Genomic DNA, 20,493 nt, shown 5'->3' with positions numbered 1-20,493 from the left:
TGCGGACAAAAAAACCCCCTGCGGGATCGGGATGTAGTCTAGCAACCAGATGGAAATAAATGACGTGAAAAAGAACCTAAAATAAGATCTTTACAAAGCAAGGCCAGTCAGATATTTGGAGAAACTGCATTTAGTGTCTGTGGGCGCATCTTGGAAGAGAGACGCACAGGATTGGGACCTCAGTCGGTCAGCAGCATTCTCTTCCTCCACAGCAATGTAATGGCCAAGCGATTCATTTGTTAAATTACAGTAATTCGTTTCATTCATTAACATTGTTTATTTTATGTTATTTATTAGTCTTATTTGAGCCACTCACAACCTACTCTCGTTGCTGTAACCACAATCACATAATTGATGCGTGCGGAAAATGCGAGTTTTGCGGGAGCAGGCGGGAGCGGATGAAAACACTTCGGGAGCGGAACACACACGTTGCGGGTGCGGGCGGTAATGGTCAGAAATGCAGCGGGAGCGGATGAAAACACTGCGGGAGCGGAACACACACAGTGCGGGCGGTAATGGTCAGAAATGCGGCGGGAGCGGGATGAAAAAATCAGTCCCGCGCAGGGCTCTACCACACACACGTGCAGTAAATGAGTGCGTGTTGCCATAGCAACGGGGTGTTTGCACATGATCATGACAAGAAGAGGAGACGGACACAGAACACAACCACACAACTTTTAGTTTTTGCTGCCTGGGATGATTCAGAAGGAAGGAACATAAATAAATAATGCAGCGCGACGTCACAGAATCGCTGTGATTCGATCTTATTAAAAATGAGATCGCATTAGTGTCTGAATCGAGATCGAGATCTAATAAACGATTATCGCCCAGCGTTACCATGGACATTAATATTTGGTACAGTTACCCCAAGAACCAGTGGTCCATGGACATTAATATTTGGTACAGTTACCCCAAGAACCAGTGGTCCATGGACATTAATATTTGGTACAGTTACCAAGAACCAGTGGTCCATGGACATTAATATTTGGTACAGTTACCAAGAACCAGTGGTCCATGGACATTAATATTTGGTACAGTTACCAAGAACCAGTGGTCCATGGACATTAATATTTGGTACAGTTACCCCAAGAACCAGTGGTCCGTGGACATTAATATTTGGTACAGTTACCCCAAGAACCAGTGGTCCATGGACATTAATATTTGGTACAGTTACCCCAAGAACCAGTGGTCCATGGACATTCATATTTGGTACAGTTACCCCAAGAACCAGTGGTCCATGGACATTAATATTTGGTACAGTTACCAAGAACCAGTGGTTCATGGACATTAATATTTGGTACAGTTACCCCAAGAACCAGTGATCCATGGACATTAATATTTGGTACAGTTACCAAGAACCAGTGGTCCATGGACATTAATATTTGGTACAGTTACCAAGAACCAGTGGTCCATGGACATTAATATTTGGTACAGTTACCAAGAACCAGTGGTCCATGGACATTAATATTTGGTACAGTTACCCCAAGAACCAGTGGTCCATGGACATTAATATTTGGTACAGTTACCCCAAGAACCAGTGGTCCATGGACATTAATATTTGGTACAGTTACCCCAAGAACCAGTGGTCCATGGACATTAATATTTGGTACAGTTACCAAGAACCAGTGGTCCATGGACATTAATATTTGGTACAGTTACCAAGAACCAGTGGTCCATGGACATTAATATTTGGTACAGTTACCCCAAGAACCAGTGGTCCATGGACATTAATATTTGGTACAGTTACCCCAAGAACCAGTGGTCCAGGGACATTCATATTTGGTACAGTTACCCCAAGAACCAGTGGTCCATGGACATTAATATTTGGTACAGTTACCCCAAGAACCAGTGGTCCATGGACATTAATATTTGGTACAGTTACCAAGAACCAGTGGTCCATGGACATTAATATTTGGTACAGTTACCCCAAGAACCAGTGGTCCATGGACATTAATATTTGGTCTTTGGCTTTCTCATTTTAGATGTTTTCGAGTTGCTCAAACTGAAAGTTTACGCTGCCACTCAGTCTTTCTGCCACTCAGTGACTGTGTTTCCATGCAGTCAATAACCCTTTTAAAACCCGAATATTGGCAATAACCCAAATTTGCAACGGCCATGTAAAAACCAATAACCCCTTTGAATAACACCAATTTGCTTATATTCTGGTTTTTAAAAACCCCAATATGACCCCTGGGTTACTCCTTTTAAAACCCGAATATTCGATTTAGGAAACACTTCAAATTTAAGTCAGCATCTACTTTAGCTCCATTACTGAACAATCATTTATTTCGACCTCCGCTTACAGATTCAACCTTTCTCATATGGCATAATAAGGGCCTGAAAAGTTTTGGAGATCTTTACAAGGATGGTATCTTTCGCAGCTTTGCAGATCTCTCAGGTGAATTTAATCTCCCGCCTTCTCATCTCTTTCGATATTTCAGATTTTCAGATTAGACACTGCGCTAAAGCTTTGTTTCCAGTTTTTCCATCCTCTCCGCCGACTCTACAGTGGGAGGTGCTTTTAAACCATGATCCACTTCAAAAATCACTGATCTCTAAGGTTTACGATGACCTTCTGTCTTTCGATCTCTCTCCAGTTATTAAAGTTAGGGCTGTCTGGGAAGATGAACTGGATCTAAATTTGGAGGATGACTGGTGGGACGCTGCTCTTAAAAAAAAATGTACACAAGTTCATCCTGCGCTCGTCTTACACTTATACAGTTTAAAGTACTGTTTAGAGTCCACTTTTCTAAAGCTCGACTCTCACAGATCTATCCCAATCTATCACAAATGTCATGCCTCGTCCTGCAATTTAACCCATATGTTTTACTCTTGCCCACTACTTTCTCGCTTTTGGTGGAATTATTTTGACACCTGGAGGAGGACTTTCGGTCGGCCTCGAGGAAATTCTGGAGGACCGTTCGGCGCCTCAGAAGGGGGAAGCAGTACTCTGCCGGCACCGTTTACGGTGTGGGTGGGGAGCTGTTGACCTCGACTGGGGACATTGTCGGACGGTGGAAGGAATACGGTGGATGAGATTCGCCCTGAGTACCTCAAGTCTCTGGATGTCGTAGGGCTGTCTTGGCTGACACGCCTCTGCGACATTGCCTCCTGGACGCCTCCCTAGGGAGGTGTTCCAGGCATGTCCCACCGGGAGGAGACCCCGGGGAAGACCCAGGACACGCTGGAGAGACTATAGCCCCTTTCACACAGCCAGTTCGAGGCGGGAACGTTGCGCCTTTAAGCCGCCTCGCTGTTCTGTGTGAAAGTCACGGAGGCGGAATTGGGGGGCCAAGTGGCCCCACCAATAAGCCGGCAGCGGAGGTAGTCACAGAGCCGTCACAGAGACGAAACGGGGTCTGTGTGAATGACACAGCCGGCATGCCGCTGACATGACGGTCGGACTGACGCTGTCGTCACGCCTCTGATTGCGGAACGCCGGCATGCTGTGTGAATTTACAGACGGGAGCGGCGTTATGCCGGCGTTGTATGGTTCTGTGTGAACCAACAAAGGCGGCGTATTGGCAGGACTTCTTTACACCAATATTGCGGAATCTCTGTGTGAAAGGGGCTTATGTCTCTCGGCTGGCCTGGGAACGCCTCGGACTCCCCCCGGAAGAGCTGGAGGAAGTGTCTGGGGTGAAGGAAGTCTGGGCATCCCTGCTGAGGCTGCTGCCCCCGCGACCCGGTAACGGATAAAGCGGGAGAAGATGAGTGAGATGAGTGAGTGAGTATTTTGACACCATGTCAAAAATACTCTCGGTGAATATAAAAGTCTCCCTCCATGTTGCCATATTCGGGCTCTCAGAGGACCATGGCCGGTTTACTTCAAATCAAATAGACATTTTGGCTTTTACTTCCTTACTGGCAAGACGCCACCTTCTTCTCCACTGGAAGTCGCCATGTTTTTTCTGAAGCTGGAAAAGATTAAATATTCACTGAAGGGTAGTTGCAACAAATTTTATAATAAGTGGCTTCCCTTTCTTACATTCTTCCACTCTCTCCAGTCCCTGCCTCCTGATTGACGGATCCCCCCCCTCCCTCTCTTCTCTCATTCCTCTCTTTCTTCCTCCTTTTTATTTATCTTTTTATTTACTTTTCTTTTTTTTTTTTTTTTTTTTTTTTTTTTTTTTTGCTTTGGATTTTTTTTTGTTTTCTTTTTTTCTCCCCCTTTTTATTCATCTATTTTTTAATTCATACTGTTTAGATTTAATACTTAAATATTACTTATATATAAGAATATAATAATTTTCATGTATTTGTCATTATTTTGTGTGGATTTTTTGTTCTGTTCTTAATCCAAAAAAAAAAAAAAGGAGGTAGACTGTATATCTTTTTTTGTTTATTCCTGTTCAACTGTGCCTTACCCCCTAATAAAAATATCAAAACAAAAAAAAAAAAAATGTAATGTAAGCGCTAAACTGAATATCCCCATCAAACGGAACAGGAATTTGTTTTCTGCACATGCTCTGTTCACAAGGAATCCTGGTCTTTTGAGTCCAGGAAGTTCTTATAAACACGGAGAAACACAAGACCAGGAGGAGACTAATCACTTCATAAATGTAATGAAGGATATGAACATTTCTGCATTTGTAGACGGTAGAAAGTACCGGGATAGAAGATTTACAAGAAGGTGAGAGAAAAGTTGCGCGAAGCAGCATTTGTTTTGGATTTGGATACAGGAAGAAGAAGCAGAAATGACGGGAATTGCGTCATCACGTTCTCCGTGCGTCGCTGGTTTGATCCTGATATCCTGAATGATTAATTACCATGTAAACGGAATATTCCGAATGTTTCAGTAACTGGAATATTAGCAATAACCTGAATTTTGACTGCATGTAAACGTAGTCAGTCTTTCTCACACTCAGTCTTTCTGCCACTCAGTGTGCGTAACCTGCTGTGAAGTCCCATCTGTGACGTCATGCACATTCCCTCTACACTAAAGCCAATGACCATGATTGACCCCTTTTATGTCACCCACACGACGTCCCGGAATGCCGGTTTCACCTAGGATGCATGTTGGCGGGATCTTCCCCTTTCCCCACGGCCAGCAGGTAAAGGCCAATGGAGTCAAATCGGTGCCCACTATTACGGAAACGTTAGAGAACGTCAGTATGTAAGCGCCTAATCACCCCGCCCAGCGCCCTCATGCCTGAGTCTCCTTCTGCTCCTGGAAATAGGTCTCAGACGGAGGCTTTAAATAGAAGTGAGCTGGTCTTCTGCACCGCTGCACACAACAATCAGAGCATCAGCCATCACAGTTCCAACCTTAGTTCCAACCTGGTGTAGGACGGATGCTTGTCTGAAGTGGATTTTCATTGTATTCACCTGCCGTTAACCGTTAACCATGTACTGACTGCTGGTTAACATATAGTCTTAACAGGATCAGACTCATGTTTATTTGATTAGAAATCCTATCTTTTAAATATATAAATAAGAATCCGGGCAGCTTATATCTATATAATTATTAAAATGATTAGGGCCCGAGCACTGACAGTGTGAAGGCCCTATTGTATCTGTAGGACTTTTTTTTTTTTTAGGCCTTTTTGCCCCCCTAAACGTGCCCAAAAGTCACCAAATTTTGCACCAAGCCAGGCCTGGCGAAAAATGTGATATTTAATGGTTTGCATTAATGGGCGTGGCCTAATGGCTCAACAGCGCCCCCTAGAAAACTTTGTGCCTCAAGCCCCACAATACGGTTTGACGTACATGCACGAAAATCGCTACGCACCTGTATCATGGCACAACTTAAAGAAAAGTGTCTTGGCGCCATGGCCGAAACCGAACAGGAAGTCGGCCATTTTGAATTAATCGTGTAATTTTGCCGCAATTTATGCCTTCATTCAGCCATTTCTTCGCCCGAATCGTAACGTGCACCCAGGTGCGCATTACTTTTCTCAGTCAAAAGCGTTACCGTGGTGACGGTAGACGCCAAAAAGCGCACCCAACCTTCATCTGATTGGTCCAGACAGAAAAAACTTTGTGCCTCAAGCCCCACAATACGGTTTGACGTACATGAACGAAAATCACTCAGCCAGGCCTGGCGATAAATGTGATATTTCATGGTTTGCATTAATGGGCGTGGCCTAACGGCTCAACAGCGCCCCCTAGAAAACCTTTCTCCGCCATAACTTTTTAACGGGTTGTGATAAAGACATGTGGGTGGTGTCATTGGACTCGGTATTGAGTCCTTGACCATAATTGGCCTGAATTAGCCCCGCCCCTTCTTCTGATTGGTCAATATTTGATAGTCCCTATTTTCTGCAATAACTTTTGAATGGTTTGACATAAAGAGTTATGGGTGGTGTCATCGGACTTAGTTTTGAGTCCTTGACCTTAATTGGTGCAAATTGCATCCGCGAGGGCCCGTTCATCGCTGCTTGCAGCTTTAATGTTTGATTTGCATTCTTTGGCTTCTATCCAGATTGTTCCATAAACTGATACCTTTTACAGAAACACAACGTTCCATTAACTTTGTCCTGAATTTTGGTTATTTAAAGATCTCTGTTCCTTTTAAGTTATACTTGTTTTCTCTTTTTTTTTTCTGTATATTGATTGGCAAAATGTTCTTTCCACATAATTTGCAGAATTCTGTGGTCCATGAATTCAAGAAATTTCAACAGTTTTAACTGAATCAGAATCAGAATCAAGTTTATTAAGTCAGCTTAGAAAACTGTGTTTTTGACTTCGGATACACCGGCGGCGGCACAATGGTATTGTGCGCCTGTTTTCCAAAGGGTAACACTGGGATAGGGGGGGGAGGAGAAAAAAAAAACATCTTCACACTGAGTATATACACAGTATCAAGGAGCAAAAAACATGTGCATGTGGGTGTGTGTGTGTGTGTGGGGGGGGGGGGTCCCGGCACAGTACATCCAAGTGATCGCCGTCGTGGCGGTCGAAACCCGGAGACTGTTGGGGGGGGGGGGGGGGGCTGATAAAAGGGAGGGGCCGAGGAAGGCGTTGAATTGAGGGAGGTGTGTGTGTTTATATTATATTAAGTAAGTGTATGTGAAGCGATGAGTCCGTGAACCTTCGCCCAGAGCTGCTCAGCCAATGTCCTTGATGTTATCAGGCGGCTCGGTACAGTTCTGAAAACAGGGGTCCACAGGTGTTCGTGGGAGAGGGGGAGGGTTAGTAGTGGGTGCAGAGTCACCTTGTTTACATTCCATCAGGAAGATTGTGACTACACGTCCTACACCAACATATGTGGACATACTCAAGAAGGATGCAGGGGCCTAGAGTACCAGCGAACTGGAAAGTTGTATGGAGAATCGGGATGACTGGAGACAACGATGGACGGCTCGTCTGAGGACGACCTAGTAGTAGTGACCAGAGCGATCGGCCAAAGACCGCTCTGTCAGATAGAATGAACAATTATATTGAAAACAGGCAGCAGTAATTTTCCGTCTGCCTTCAGTCCCTGGTTCATCAATGGTGACTCCAATCAGACGAATTTGTGATCACTTCCCGCCAAGCCGAGCTTCCAACTTCTCCAGGGTGTTATCAATCTTGCCAATGAGCTCAAAGACCGCCACCAGCCTGCGATTCTGTTCGAGAATCGCATCCAGCTTACGGCTCTGCTCCCCCAACGTAAGAGTCTGAGCGTTGATCGCCTTGCTTGACCCGTCAGCCACGTCCGGCAGCTCTGAAAGAGCCAAAACAGCTGTCGACGACTTACGCGTTTGTCGATATACTAGGAATCCCCCTCCTCCTATCAAGAGGATGATCAAGAGAAATCCTGCTATCATAAATCCAATTATGAAGGCATCTTCAACATCCTCGACAGACAGAATCTTGAGGCACAAAGGCTTCCAGTATTTGTGGGAATCCGTTGTGTATCCAGAAAAAAATGTCCCATCGGGGCAAGAGGGCTCCCTTACCCCCTGGCTTCTTGTCGCAAAAATTTGGTCAATTGTGCTGAGAGACGAGTTAATCAATTCCATGATTGTAGAGTTTCGGAGGAGTGAAAAAGAAGAGACTCTGAAGACGAGACAAACAAAAGCAGTAGCAGGGCAGGCAGATAAGGGAAAGAGCAGAAAAGAGTCCGCCTTCGTCGAGAGCCGGAAGAAGGGATAATGTATTTGAAGGATGACTATATTGTTTTCTACTAATTATTCTTAGTCTATTTTCATTTTACAAAAAAAAGCCATGAGTATATTTTTGCAAGCATTTTCCCAAACTTCAATGCAATAGGTCAGATATGGCAAAATCATAGTGATATATAAAATATGCAATGCCTTGTTATTAACCGTATTAACTCTGTTAGGGCCTGATTTACTAAAGGTTTGCGTGCGTAAAAACCTGTGCAAACTTGACAGCACCCGCAAACCAATGTGCGAGCTGATCTACTAACGGCGTGCAAAGACGACTGCTTCTCTGAAATCCGCAGAATAGCGCACGCTATTCATTTAGTACTTTTGCCCTGATGAATAATCAATATGGGGCGTAACCGCCAGAGAGCGCTAAATACTGGGAGGGGAAAATGCAAATAGGTTAATTTACCACACGCAATGAGATTTACCAAGCCTGAAAGTAGTTGCGCGTATTGTGATTGCGTCTGTATTTAATACGTTCGAAAGGAAGGTTTATATCTTGCCACCTTCTTTTAATGTGCCCCCCTCCACTCGCCCACAAGCAGGCCAAGCCTTTGTGCCAAATTTGTATTTTATTGATTACTTATCTTATTGAACGTGAAATCATCCTTCGTAAATTACATTTAAAAAATACATTTACAAAAAAAACAATTTTTTTAGTTATATTTGCGCGCCCTGCTTTGCTCCGAGTCTGCGCCCACTCGCCGCCGACTCTGCTCCACCTGCACGGACTCTGCGCCGAGTCTGCGCCACCCCGTTCTATGTGAAAAAGGCTTAACTCAGAGGGGGAACACTGAGTCTTTTTTTAGACATTTTGTTCACATTTTCACTGTCAACTGCGGATTCTGGTGTTTTCCTCTTTGCAGCAAGTTTAAACAAATCCTCCTCCATTACACTATCCTCTTCTCCATCCAACACAGACTCAGCCATCCCGGTGGCAGTCTGTCCAGTCAGCCCCTTCAACAGAGCCTGACTTCCAGACTCTGCCATCTAGCTCTGTACACCGGTCGCTTCGCTCTGCACAAAAACCTGCGCCCCACTTTGCGCTTCGCCCGGCGCCGCGCCCGGCGCAGCAGAGCCGGCTGTCAGCTCTGACAGCCGGCTCTGCTGCCTGCCGTTCCCCCGCTCTGTCGGGGCATGAACGGATCAACTTGATGTATTGAAAACATGTATGTGACCTCGTTGTGTGTTACGACTAAAACGTTTTCAGTCAAAGTAAAATGTGCGCTTCCTTGCATTATTTCCACCTAAGTGATTTTATTTCTCCACATGTTTTAGACAGATTATTAATAGGAAAGCAGTGAGAATGCACTTTTTTCCTTAAAATGCTGTCCTACAGGACTGATTTTGTGCCCGCCCTAATAAGCCTCGTGCCCCCTCTGAATATTTGCTCTGGCGCCGACCCTGTCTCTAACTCCAATTCGTCAAATTTCATTTTGCGCTTGTGACTATCCTGCTTTCCATCCACTCTCCATGGCGCAAAGTTTGCGCTCGCAAACCGTAAGACACGCAACACCTCATTTAAATACTGAGGTTTGCACCTGTTATCAATTGCGCAAGCAATCTTAGTTGATCACCCGCAAAACACGCAACAACAGCACGCGCAAACTTTTTCAGTGCACACGCAATTTAGTACTCTTTATTTAGGATCTTAGTAAATCGGGCCCTTAGAGTTCAGGCCGAGACTGGAGCATCCATGGGAAAGTGTATTACCTGGACATGTCAGTTGAAGAAATTGATCAACTGTGACTTTTCTAGGACAAACATATTTACATTTATTTAGTAGTCTAGTTTTACTTTTAGCATACAGGACTGTCTCAGAAAATTAGAATATTGTGATAAAGTTCTTTATTTTCTGTAATGCAATTAAAAAAACAAAAATGTCATACATTCTGGATTCATTACAAATCAACTGAAATATTGCAAGCCTTTTATTATTTTAATATTGCTGATTATGGTTTACAGTTTAAGATTAAGATTCCCAGAATATTCTAATTTTTTGAGATAGGATATTTGAGTTTTCTTAAACTTTTTTTTTTTTTTTTATCATGCTTCTTCGAAATAAAATCTTCAAATCAAATCAATTGTATGGATTGATGTGCACTCCAGTCCAACCACAGCTCAACCCCGACTGCTTCCACCAACGTCTTTCTCTCAGGCCCCGTTTACACGGAGCAAAAACGGTGGTGTTTTCATGCGTTTCGGCCGTTCTTTTACACGAAAACGAAGCTCAAAGTCACCAAAAACCATCAGTTCTGAAAACTCCAAAAGTGGAGATTTGTAAAAAATCCGTCTTCACGTTTGCTTGTAAAAGGAGAGAAACGGACATTTAGGCTTCAGAACGTCACATTATGAGACAGAAACGTCACCAGCGTCATGAGTGACACCTGTGGTTACAATTAGTTTGTAACTGTCAATATTCTCTTGTATTTTATCTGTTTTATATTCTAACGTCACACTTAAAAGTAACTCCACTTCTCTGTCACTCCAAACCAAAGACTCTCGTTCATCTTGGAAGTAACTGGAAGTTACTCGTGTCATTTGTTGATGTTTTTTCCAGGATTCTGATTGGCTAGCATGACTTTATCTTCTCGTTACACTGCCCCCTGTAGGTTTGGCTGCTCATAGCACCTTAACAGATATTTATGCAGGTTTGTGTAAATGATGGTATTTTTCAAAACGTAGAGGGGGAAATATCCGTTTTTGTAAATCCTATGTGCAAACGTGGCCTCAGACTGACAGCGCTGCAGCCTGGGAGATCTTCCCTGTGCTGGTACGACGGGGCGGCAGCAGCTCAGGTGGTAGAGCGGGTCGTCCAAGGATCAGAAGATCGGCGGTTCGAATCCCGCTCCGTCCCAGTTGCTGTCGTAGTTTCCTTGGGCAAGACACCTTACCCAGCTGCCCCGTGTGAATGTGTTTGAATGTTTGGTGGTCGGAGGGGCAGTTTGGTCAATATGCAGCCACGCTTCCGTCAGTCTGCTAAGATTCATTGAATGTAAAGTTAAATTCATTATTATTATTATTATTATTATTATTCTAATACTGGTCTTATCTGCAGCCTGCAGGCCACGCCAGGTGGAAAATGCAGACCACAACCACTCAGAGGGGAAATCCTCTTAGTCTTAGCTTAAAGGAAGAGTTTGATCCCCGTGACTGCCGTGGTTTCCTGACGTGTTGATCACGTGCGTTGGAGGTGACGGTGATGAACCTGCTGAACCTGACTCTCTCTCTGTCTTCCAGGACTGGTGTGTGCGTGCTGACCTCATGGTGTAACAAGATTAAAGATGAGCATTAGCAGTGATGAGGTCAACTTCCTGGTCTACAGATACTTACAGGAGTCAGGTACAGTAACACACACACACACGCGCACACCAGCACACACACACACACACACACACACGCGCACCAGCACACACACACACACACACACACACACACACACACACACACACACACACACACACACACACACGCGCACACCAGCACACACAGACGCACACACACACACACACACACACACACACACACACACACACACACACACACACACACACACACACACACACACACACACACACACACGCGCACACCAGCACACACAGACGCACACACACACACACACACACACACACACACACACACACACACACACACACACACACACACACACGCGCGCACACCAGCACACACACACGCACGCACACCAGCACACACACACGCACACACACACCAGCACACACACACCAGCACACACACACCAGCACACAATCTGTTCCTTGTGCTTTGTATGGTTTTGCCATCAGTCCGTGGTTCTATAGTCAGCGTTCTGCTGTGACCTGAATGAAGTGAATGTTTAATGTTTGTTTTTACGGGGAAGGCTCAGTTGGTAGAGCGTTGGTCCATGAACCTGAGGGTCACTGGTTCCAGTCCTAGTTCCTCCTGTGTCCACCAAAGTGTCCTTGGGCAAGACACTGAATCCCCAGTTGCTCCCGGTTGTTGTCAGGCCAGCGCCGTGTACGGCAGCTCTGCTGACAGCCGGTGTGTGTGCGTGTGTGAATGTGTGCGTGTGTGCGTGTGTGCGTGTGTGCGTGTGTGGGTGAACGTCTACAGTGTAAAGCTCTTTGGGGCTGTAGGAGTACAGCTGGAAAGCACCATATAAGTGTAAGCCATTTACCATTTAGTTTTCTACCTGTGAACCCTCCTAAAGGGGAGTTCTTCTTGCCACTGTTTGGCTTAAGGCTTTTCTCCCACTAGGGGAGTTTTTACCTGCCATTGTTTATGTAATAATTGCTCGGGTGTTTATGTTCATGTTCTGGGTCTCTGGAAAACGTCTAGAGACAACTTTTGTTGTAATAGACACTATATCAATAAAATTAAATTGAATTGGATTGAACTGTGTGACTGAGGTCTGAAACAATCACCTGAACACTGGTTCATCTGTATAGCAGCTTGCAAACATAAGTGCAACTCTTAATTGCGATAAGAAATAAAACATGGCTCAGAAAACAATAGCAGATGAATAAAAGATGAGGTTAAGCATTACAATGCAGCAGCAGAGCTTGGTAACATGCTTCCTTCTATAGGGTAGTTAGTGGAGCAGCCAGCCCTTTCCCTTCTGTGTGTTCCTGTAAGCTTGCTGAGCAACATGGCTGCACACTGTGAAGGAAGAGAGGCTTCAAACCTCTGTTTAGAAACCAATGGCTCATGCAAGCTGACGCTTAGTCCATAGTTTTCTTAGTCTATGCCCTCGATTGTAGTTAAAGCAGCACAAAGAAAGTTAGCAAGAAAGCTCAATAGGTCCCACCCCTGGTCATCCCGCTGCTGCTTCCACCTGCCTGCGGTCCCCATCCCCGGTCATCCCGTTACTGCTTCCACCTGCCTGCGGTCCCCACTCCCAGTCATCCCGCTGCTGCTTCCACCTGCCTGCTGTGCTGTTGCCATCCCTGACCCCCAGTCTGGCCTTCGGCAGGAGGGTCCCCCCTTATGATCCAGGTCCTGGTCCAGGTTTCTTCCCTCCTAAAGGGGAGTTTTTCTTGCCACTGTTTGGCTTAAGGCTTTTCTCCCACTAGGGGAGTTTTTACCTGCCATTGTTTATGTAATAATTGCTCGGGGGTTTATGTTCATGTTCTGGGTCTCTGGAAAACGTCTAGAGACAACTTTTGTTGTAATAGACACTATATCAATAAAATTAAATTGAATTGGATTGAACTGTGTGACTGAGGTCTGAAACAATCACCTGAACACTGGTTCATCTGTATAGCAGCTTGCAAACATAAGTGCAACTCTTAATTGCGATAAGAAATAAAACATGGCTCAGAAAACAATAGCAGATGAATAAAAGATGAGGTTAAGCATTACAATGCAGCAGCAGAGCTTGGTAACATGCTTCCTTCTATAGGGTAGTTAGTGGAGCAGCCAGCCCTTTCCCTTCTGTGTGTTCCTGTAAGCTTGCTGAGCAACATGGCTGCACACTGTGAAGGAAGAGAGGCTTCAAACCTCTGTTTAGAAACCAATGGCTCATGCAAGCTGACGCTTAGTCCATAGTTTTCTTAGTCTATGCCCTCGATTGTAGTTAAAGCAGCACAAAGAAAGTTAGCAAGAAAGCTCAATAGGTCCCACCCCTGGTCATCCCGCTGCTGCTTCCACCTGCCTGCGGTCCCCATCCCCGGTCATCCCGTTACTGCTTCCACCTGCCTGCGGTCCCCACTCCCAGTCATCCCGCTGCTGCTTCCACCTGCCTGCTGTGCTGTTGCCGTCCCTGACCCCCAGTCTGGCCTTCGGCAGGAGGGTCCCCCCTTATGGTCCTGGTCCAGGTTTCTTCCCTCCTAAAGGGGAGTTTTTCTTGCCACTGTTTGGCTTAAGGTTTTTCTCCCACTAGGGGAGTTTTTACCTGCCATTGTTTATGTAATAATTGCTCGGGGGTTTATGTTCATGTTCTGGGTCTCTGGAAAGCGTCTGGAGACAACTTTTGTTGTATTAGACGCTGTACAAATAAAATTGAGTTGAATTGTTGCTGCCTATAGTAGGGTAGAAGATGGCAAGATCGAGACTGAGCATCCAAGAAGTAAACAAATGTTCCTTCAAGGAAGCTGGAAATGATATTTAAAAGAGTCTCCTGTGCTGCTTTAGTAGTTTGAGTCTATGTAATGAGACGTTGTGTTCTGTGGTGTCCAATGCAGCCCTGAGATCTGACAGGACGAGTACAGAGAGCCCACTGTTGTCGGAGGCAATAAGGAGGTCATTTCTAACTCAAGCTGAAGCCGTTTCAGGAGAATACTCCACCAAACTCAGACCGAAACTGCTGAAAATGTGCTCTGTTTTCATTGAAGACAACCTTTTCAAAGGTTTGAGAGAGTGGGCTCTTTCTGCTCAAAGGTTGACAGCAGAAACCCCCAAATAAATGTCAGGTTGATGCTACGCTGTGTCTGCATTACGGACCAGCATGCACTCTCTTTGCTTTGTAGAGTCATGGCTGACTGACAATAGTCACAAGACTCAACGATATTTGCCAGCTTACAGTACAGGCAACCCGGAAACCACAACACGTCACCCTAGGGGGCCTGAGACTCGGTGTTCCAGCAAGAACGGAGGGGAAGAAGAAACGTTAAACCTGTTCCCGCACTTGTAAAAGTCGCTCAAAACGCCTATCCAAGTTCTACCCAAAGTAAATGTAAAGCTGTTCTTGAACCGTTTGAAGTTCATGGATGGTTCTGGTCTCTTTTGTAACACTATGAAGTTATTCCCCCAACTGTCAGAATCACTGTAACTGCTACTATAATTCAGTAATCTCAGTTTGAACACACTGAAATAGAAGGTTTTTATTTCAGCCGGAAATTTGTTTTGTAATCAGATGTCTGCAGATTAGTGAATCTGTGACTTATTGATTTTAAAACACATTGAGACACAGCCTGAAGCCTTATCTAGTGCAAGTTCAAATTTGATAACAATACTACAAAAAATGAGTATTTTACACATGTTTTTGTAAGACTACAATTTTTTTTTACAATTTTCCCTGGGTCGAACCACAGATTGACTGGACTATATGTCTTACAAAGAGTTTTATTATAACAATTATGTCCCATGGGCATAACTTTTGAACCGTTGAATTTACCACGTACAGATCTATATCGTTGTGTTCAGCATTTCATTTGCTCTACAACGGCACCATCTTCTGGGCGAATGCTGCAATTGCCGAGGTTTTTCTCATGACAAAAGCCGGACGTGCTCGTCCCGCCCCAACACAGGCTGATGAGGGGACAGGAAGCTCCTGATTGGCCGGATGAGCTGTCAATCAATGTAGAGCGTACGCTCCATTTTAGCATCGCGCTCTCCCGTCTGAAAACGTGCAGGACGGAGGAGTTACAGACCTGTAAACAAACAACATGTGCTTCTCCGACCACGGAGGAGATGAAGAGGCTGTTTGTGGATATTTACTGGTATAATAATGTATTTTGGACTAAATACTTTACTGGATAGGATCCAATAGACCTTTGGTTTGTACAAGGTTTGTAAGATTTGTATATGACCAAGTTTTGTAACTTTTGGAGTGAGTGTGCACCGGATATGGCCTGGAGGGGGCGAGGGCGGGCCCCCGCATAAGAACGGGTTAAAGATCAACAAAGCTTTCAGATAATCAAACAGATTTGGAGGACATTTATGGTGAAAGGGATTACTACTTAATACTTAATACTTGTGTGAAGAAAAACCAAAGAGTTGGTGGATTTTAGTGGCGGTAGGAGGACCTGGAAGATTACTCCAGGGCCAAATCTGACCACACACGCACACTACCAGGTACACATTAGGACACACTTTCCATTCATCTGAAAGAGAAGGTTGCCCCCCCCCCCCCCCCCCGAGAAATGTGGTCAGAGCAACGATTATTTGATCATTATACGCAGGGATTAAAGTTCTCCGTACTGGGTACGGATTTCCGTCCTGGGGATTTTTTTGGGATATTTTTTTATGAGATCAGCGCAAATCCGACAAAAAATATGAACACCGGGGTGTCTGTAGCGCCGCGGTGACTTGTCGAACGGCGCCCACTGCAGTCAATCAGCTGTTGGCTGTGCACACACAGTAAAGGTTTTAGATGCACGTAACCTGACACCTAATAACCAGGCATCAGAATCTTCCGCGGATTTTGGTCTCAGCAAAAAATTTCCGCGGAACGGGGGAAAAAAAAAAAAAAATCCCCAAACAACGGACTCGAAAACGCGATGCGCCAGGCCAGAAAAGAAAAACATAATATGCAAAAAATAAGCAACGTATCTATCCATTCATTCAGAAATCAAAAATCATTTCCATTTGGGAGCTTCTGTGCGGCGCTGAATATGCAATGCAGTGTTTGCGTGTGCTTCTCATTGAAATGACTGGAGGCAACACGTTGCGGCAGTGAGTGAAGCCTGAATTATGGTTCTGCGTTAAATCGACGCAGAGCCGGATCTGGTCACGTTGCGAATGAGCAGAGCCGGCAGGGAAAAAAAGTCAACAGTGCTGCGTGTCCGTGTGTAACCTAAATCTACCATGGCCTCAGTGTTAGGGCTCGGCCAGGTGGGGCTTTATAAATATATGGGCTTTATAAATGTATTAAATATATGAGCGCGGAGTCGGCGTGGCGACGAGCCGGGCGCGCGCCGGCGGACAGTGGAGTCGCGCTGTGAAGCCTGAATTATGGTTTCGCGTTAAACCGACGCGAACCTACGCCGTAGGCCTCGGCGTAGGTTACGCGGCGACGCGCGCCGTACGGTGCGTGTCGCCGCGTACCCTACGCCGTGTGCTCTGCGCCGTGTGCTCTGTGTTGGTGTGACGCAGAACCATAACTCAGCGCTAGACCTCGTCGCATGTCGGTGTGCCGCAATGTAAACACTGCGGAGCTACAAGCCTACGTTGCATTACGAATGTGACGCGCTGTGAGCTTGTATATCTGCATTTTAATTTCAGATGCTTTGTTCAAAGTTATGTAGCGAGTCTGTAGTGCAGTGCCTCGTTTAGAACCCCCTGTCATTATTACATAAAAAGTATCTACTAGCACGGATATTGCCACTGGATTAAAAAATGAACTCTCAGGAATGGATTATAAATTTACGTTTTCAATCGCAACGGGGGGGGGGGGGGGTCTGAAAACTTTCCGTCCTGGGATTTTTTTTTGCTTTAATCCCTGTTATACGACTGTTTGGTTTAAGGCTTTTCTCCCACTAGGGGAGTTTTTACCTGCCATTGTTTATGTTATAATTGCTCGGGGGTTTATGTTCTGGGTCTCTGGAAAGATCCTAGAGACAACTTTTGTTGTATTAGACACTATATAAATAAAATTGAATTGAATTATTGAATGTGACCGGAGGGTGTGACGAGTAACCGGTGGGTTTGTATATTAAATACATACGTGTGCAAGTGTCGTAGTTGTATTATGTCATTCAGCAGCTGTTATGCGACACCAGTGCTGCGTTTATCGGCGTTGACCTCAACATCTTGGTACAAAGACTCACATTTTTAATTAAGATCAGGAGCACTGCTTTGGGATAAAACAAAGGGGGATATTGGTATGCACTTGATTAAAACACCAGGATGAAAACTAGACTTGGTGATAGGCCTGGGACGATAATCAATAAATCAATTAATCGCACGATAAATGAAAATGGACTCGATAATTTTTCCGGCCTCGATAAATGGCCATTTGCACGCATATTTGTTTTCTTCGTCTCCGGCCTCCAAACACACTGGATAACAAGAGGGCTCACTCTGTGCATCGGTCTTAGCACCTGGGCGCGTTTGTTCCTTAGCGGAAAAAAATGAACGGAGTGAACCATCTTGTCAATCATTCAGACTCTTTGTATCTGTGGGGGAGGCGGAGCCTCGGGTTGAATCCCCCGAGTTGAAAAAAAAAGGAGAGCGCGGGTGGAGAGGAGAGGGGCGGTGGCGGCCCGGAGGCCGGTCGTCTCTCTCCCTCCAGCCCGCGGCTCAGTGCTCGGGTGATTGCCGGGCGCGCCGGCGCGGCGAGGGGACGAGCCGGAGCTCCGTCACCCCACACGTCCGCCGCCAAGATCCCCCGAGTGGATGGGAGCGTGCGTCCGCCTCCGCCGGCCTTCGCAGGCGCAGTGGTGCACGGTCAGCGCGGAGACCTGAGTCCACCGGCAGACGGCACTCCCTTTTTCGTCTCACCCCCGCGGGTGAGAGCTGCTGTTTGGGGGGGGTGGCGGTTTCTGCGAGGGGTGCGGAGGTCCCCGGGCGGGTCCCGCACGTCGCAACCAGGCGTCCCGACGGTCTGCACTTGGGGGCACGAAGGCTCGAACCCGCCGTTTGCTTGTTTTATTTGTTTTGCATATTTAAAAGTTCTCCAAGTTCAAATAAAGGTTTAATTATTACATTTGAAAGAGTGTACTTGCATTATTATGATATATTAACATTACATAAGTGCTTATTTTGGTCTCGACAATGTCGACAATAATATCGTTTATCGTCAATAATTTGTGGGACAATATATCGTCCAGCAAAATGTGTTATCGTCCCAGGCCTACTTGGTGACCTTTGTTTAGTCACAATATGAGCAAAGCAGATGGTTAAGGTGTGTCAACAGTTGTTCATGTGTTTGCTTGTACCAGCAGCAACACCTGGCCTGCATGTTGGTTTACAGGGGAACTGGATGGCTTTGTTTACCCAGCAGAGTTGGTACGGAACCAAGACGTGTTGAGAGAATAAAACCATAAACAAGTTTATGGACCTGAACCAACGGTCTCTGTCTACAGCAGGGCTGGGCCATTGTCCTGCACATTAGAGACGTGTCCCTGCTTAAACACAACCCTGAGAGATAAGGCCGTGTCGTTACCAGACCTGATGACTAGTGATAACCATGATTGATTTGAATCAGGTGTGTTTTAAGCAGGGACAAATCTAAAGCGTGCAGGACACGTCTGTAGAGGAGCAGGAACTGCCCACCCCTGATCTACAGGGTTCTGGTCCCGCTGGCACTCCGGGAAAATGGAATATATAGACAGTGGAAAAGAGTCCTGACTGTTTATTAGGGCCAGGCAGGATAAAAATAAAAATAATATTTTTAGAGAAGGAAGATTTTTTTTTTTCATTATGCACAGTCGAAATGTCGAGAAAAAAGTCGAAATGTCGAGATTAATGTTGTAGTACAATTTCGAGAAAAAAGTCGAAATGTCGAGGACAAAAGTAAAACATTTCGTGAATAAAGTTGAAATGTTGAGAAAAAAGGCGAAATTTCCACTTTATTCACGAAATTTCGACTTTATTCTTGAAATTGTATTGCACAAGAAAAAAAAAAAGTTCCCCTCTCAAATATTTTTTCTCCTGCATGCCCCTAATACTCTTCCGTATATAGGCTAGTAATGTTAAACAGACAGATAAAAAAAATTAAAATTAAAACAGATATGCGTCTTTTCTGCGCGTGTATCCTTTAAGAGAGAATGCTGGGTTTCCAGGGAAGCCCAAAGTGTGCCAAACGTCTGCTTCCTCTGGATTAGACTGTGATTTCTCCGGAGAAACTGCCACTGGATGTCGTTCATTAGGCATTAGTCAGTCGGAGCAGTGGAGCGTGTGACGGCAGCTGCTGCCATTGTTTTTCTGGAGCTGTTCTTGGGCCCTCCTGCACAACGCATCAGAAATACTATAGCACCAAAAGAAGTGTGTGTTTACATTGAAATCCTGGTTGAGGGAACGGGGGAGTTGGGTTGTGCTCCTGCACCAGAGCTGAGCAGTCTCTAAAAGTGTCAATGTTATTTTACTGCTAATGTTGCCATAAAAAACAGCAACACATGTGTTCAGTAGTAACGGTGCTGGCTGTGCAGCGTCTCACATCCCAAACTGTAGCGTCTGCAGCGTCTCTGGAGGGCAGGGAGTTCCTCCTGGAAGTTCCTCCTGGAAGCAAGCAGGCAGGAAAATGAAATATGTTGGAAGAAGTTAGACTCCTAGAACAACATCTTGTCCTTTTTGCGACGCTTAAAGACCATAATATGTATGTGTGTATGTATGTATGCATGTGTGTGTGTGTGTGTGTGTGTATGTGTGTGTGTGTGTATGTGTGTGTATATATATATATATATATATATACATACACACACACACACACACACATATACACACATGCATATTTGTATATATGTATATATTTGTATATATATACATGTATGTATATATATATATATATATATATATATATATATATATATATATATATATATAGTGTATATATATATATATAGTGGGGGGGCAGCAGGCAGGTGGAAGCAGCAACGGGATGACCGGGGATGGGAACCGCAGGCAGGTGGAAGCAGCAGCGGGATGACCGGGGGTGGGGACAGCAGGCGGGTGCAAGCAGCAACGGGATGACCAGGGGTGGGGACCGCAGGCAGGTGGAAGCAGCAACGGGATGACCGGG

At 45.2% G+C, this 20,493-nt stretch overlaps 1 protein-coding gene across 1 annotated transcript in view; it reads left to right on the top strand.

The window, feature by feature from the left end:
• The window catches only part of LOC133457663 (F-box-like/WD repeat-containing protein TBL1XR1), a 100,685-nt gene that overhangs the window by 53,016 nt on the left and 27,176 nt on the right, over positions 1–20,493 (top strand). Inside the window, exon 3 of the mRNA XM_061736961.1 lies at positions 11,337–11,438. Within this exon, the coding sequence (XP_061592945.1) occupies positions 11,381–11,438 (58 nt within the window). The 5' untranslated portion in view covers positions 11,337–11,380. The remainder of the gene's footprint in view (positions 1–11,336; positions 11,439–20,493) is intronic.

This window comes from Cololabis saira, chromosome 13, assembly GCF_033807715.1.
Source record: "Cololabis saira isolate AMF1-May2022 chromosome 13, fColSai1.1, whole genome shotgun sequence".
Taxonomy (NCBI): domain Eukaryota; kingdom Metazoa; phylum Chordata; class Actinopteri; order Beloniformes; family Belonidae; genus Cololabis; species Cololabis saira.
Note: the sequence above shows the minus strand (reverse complement) of the source record. Positions and strands in the feature narration are given on the sequence as shown.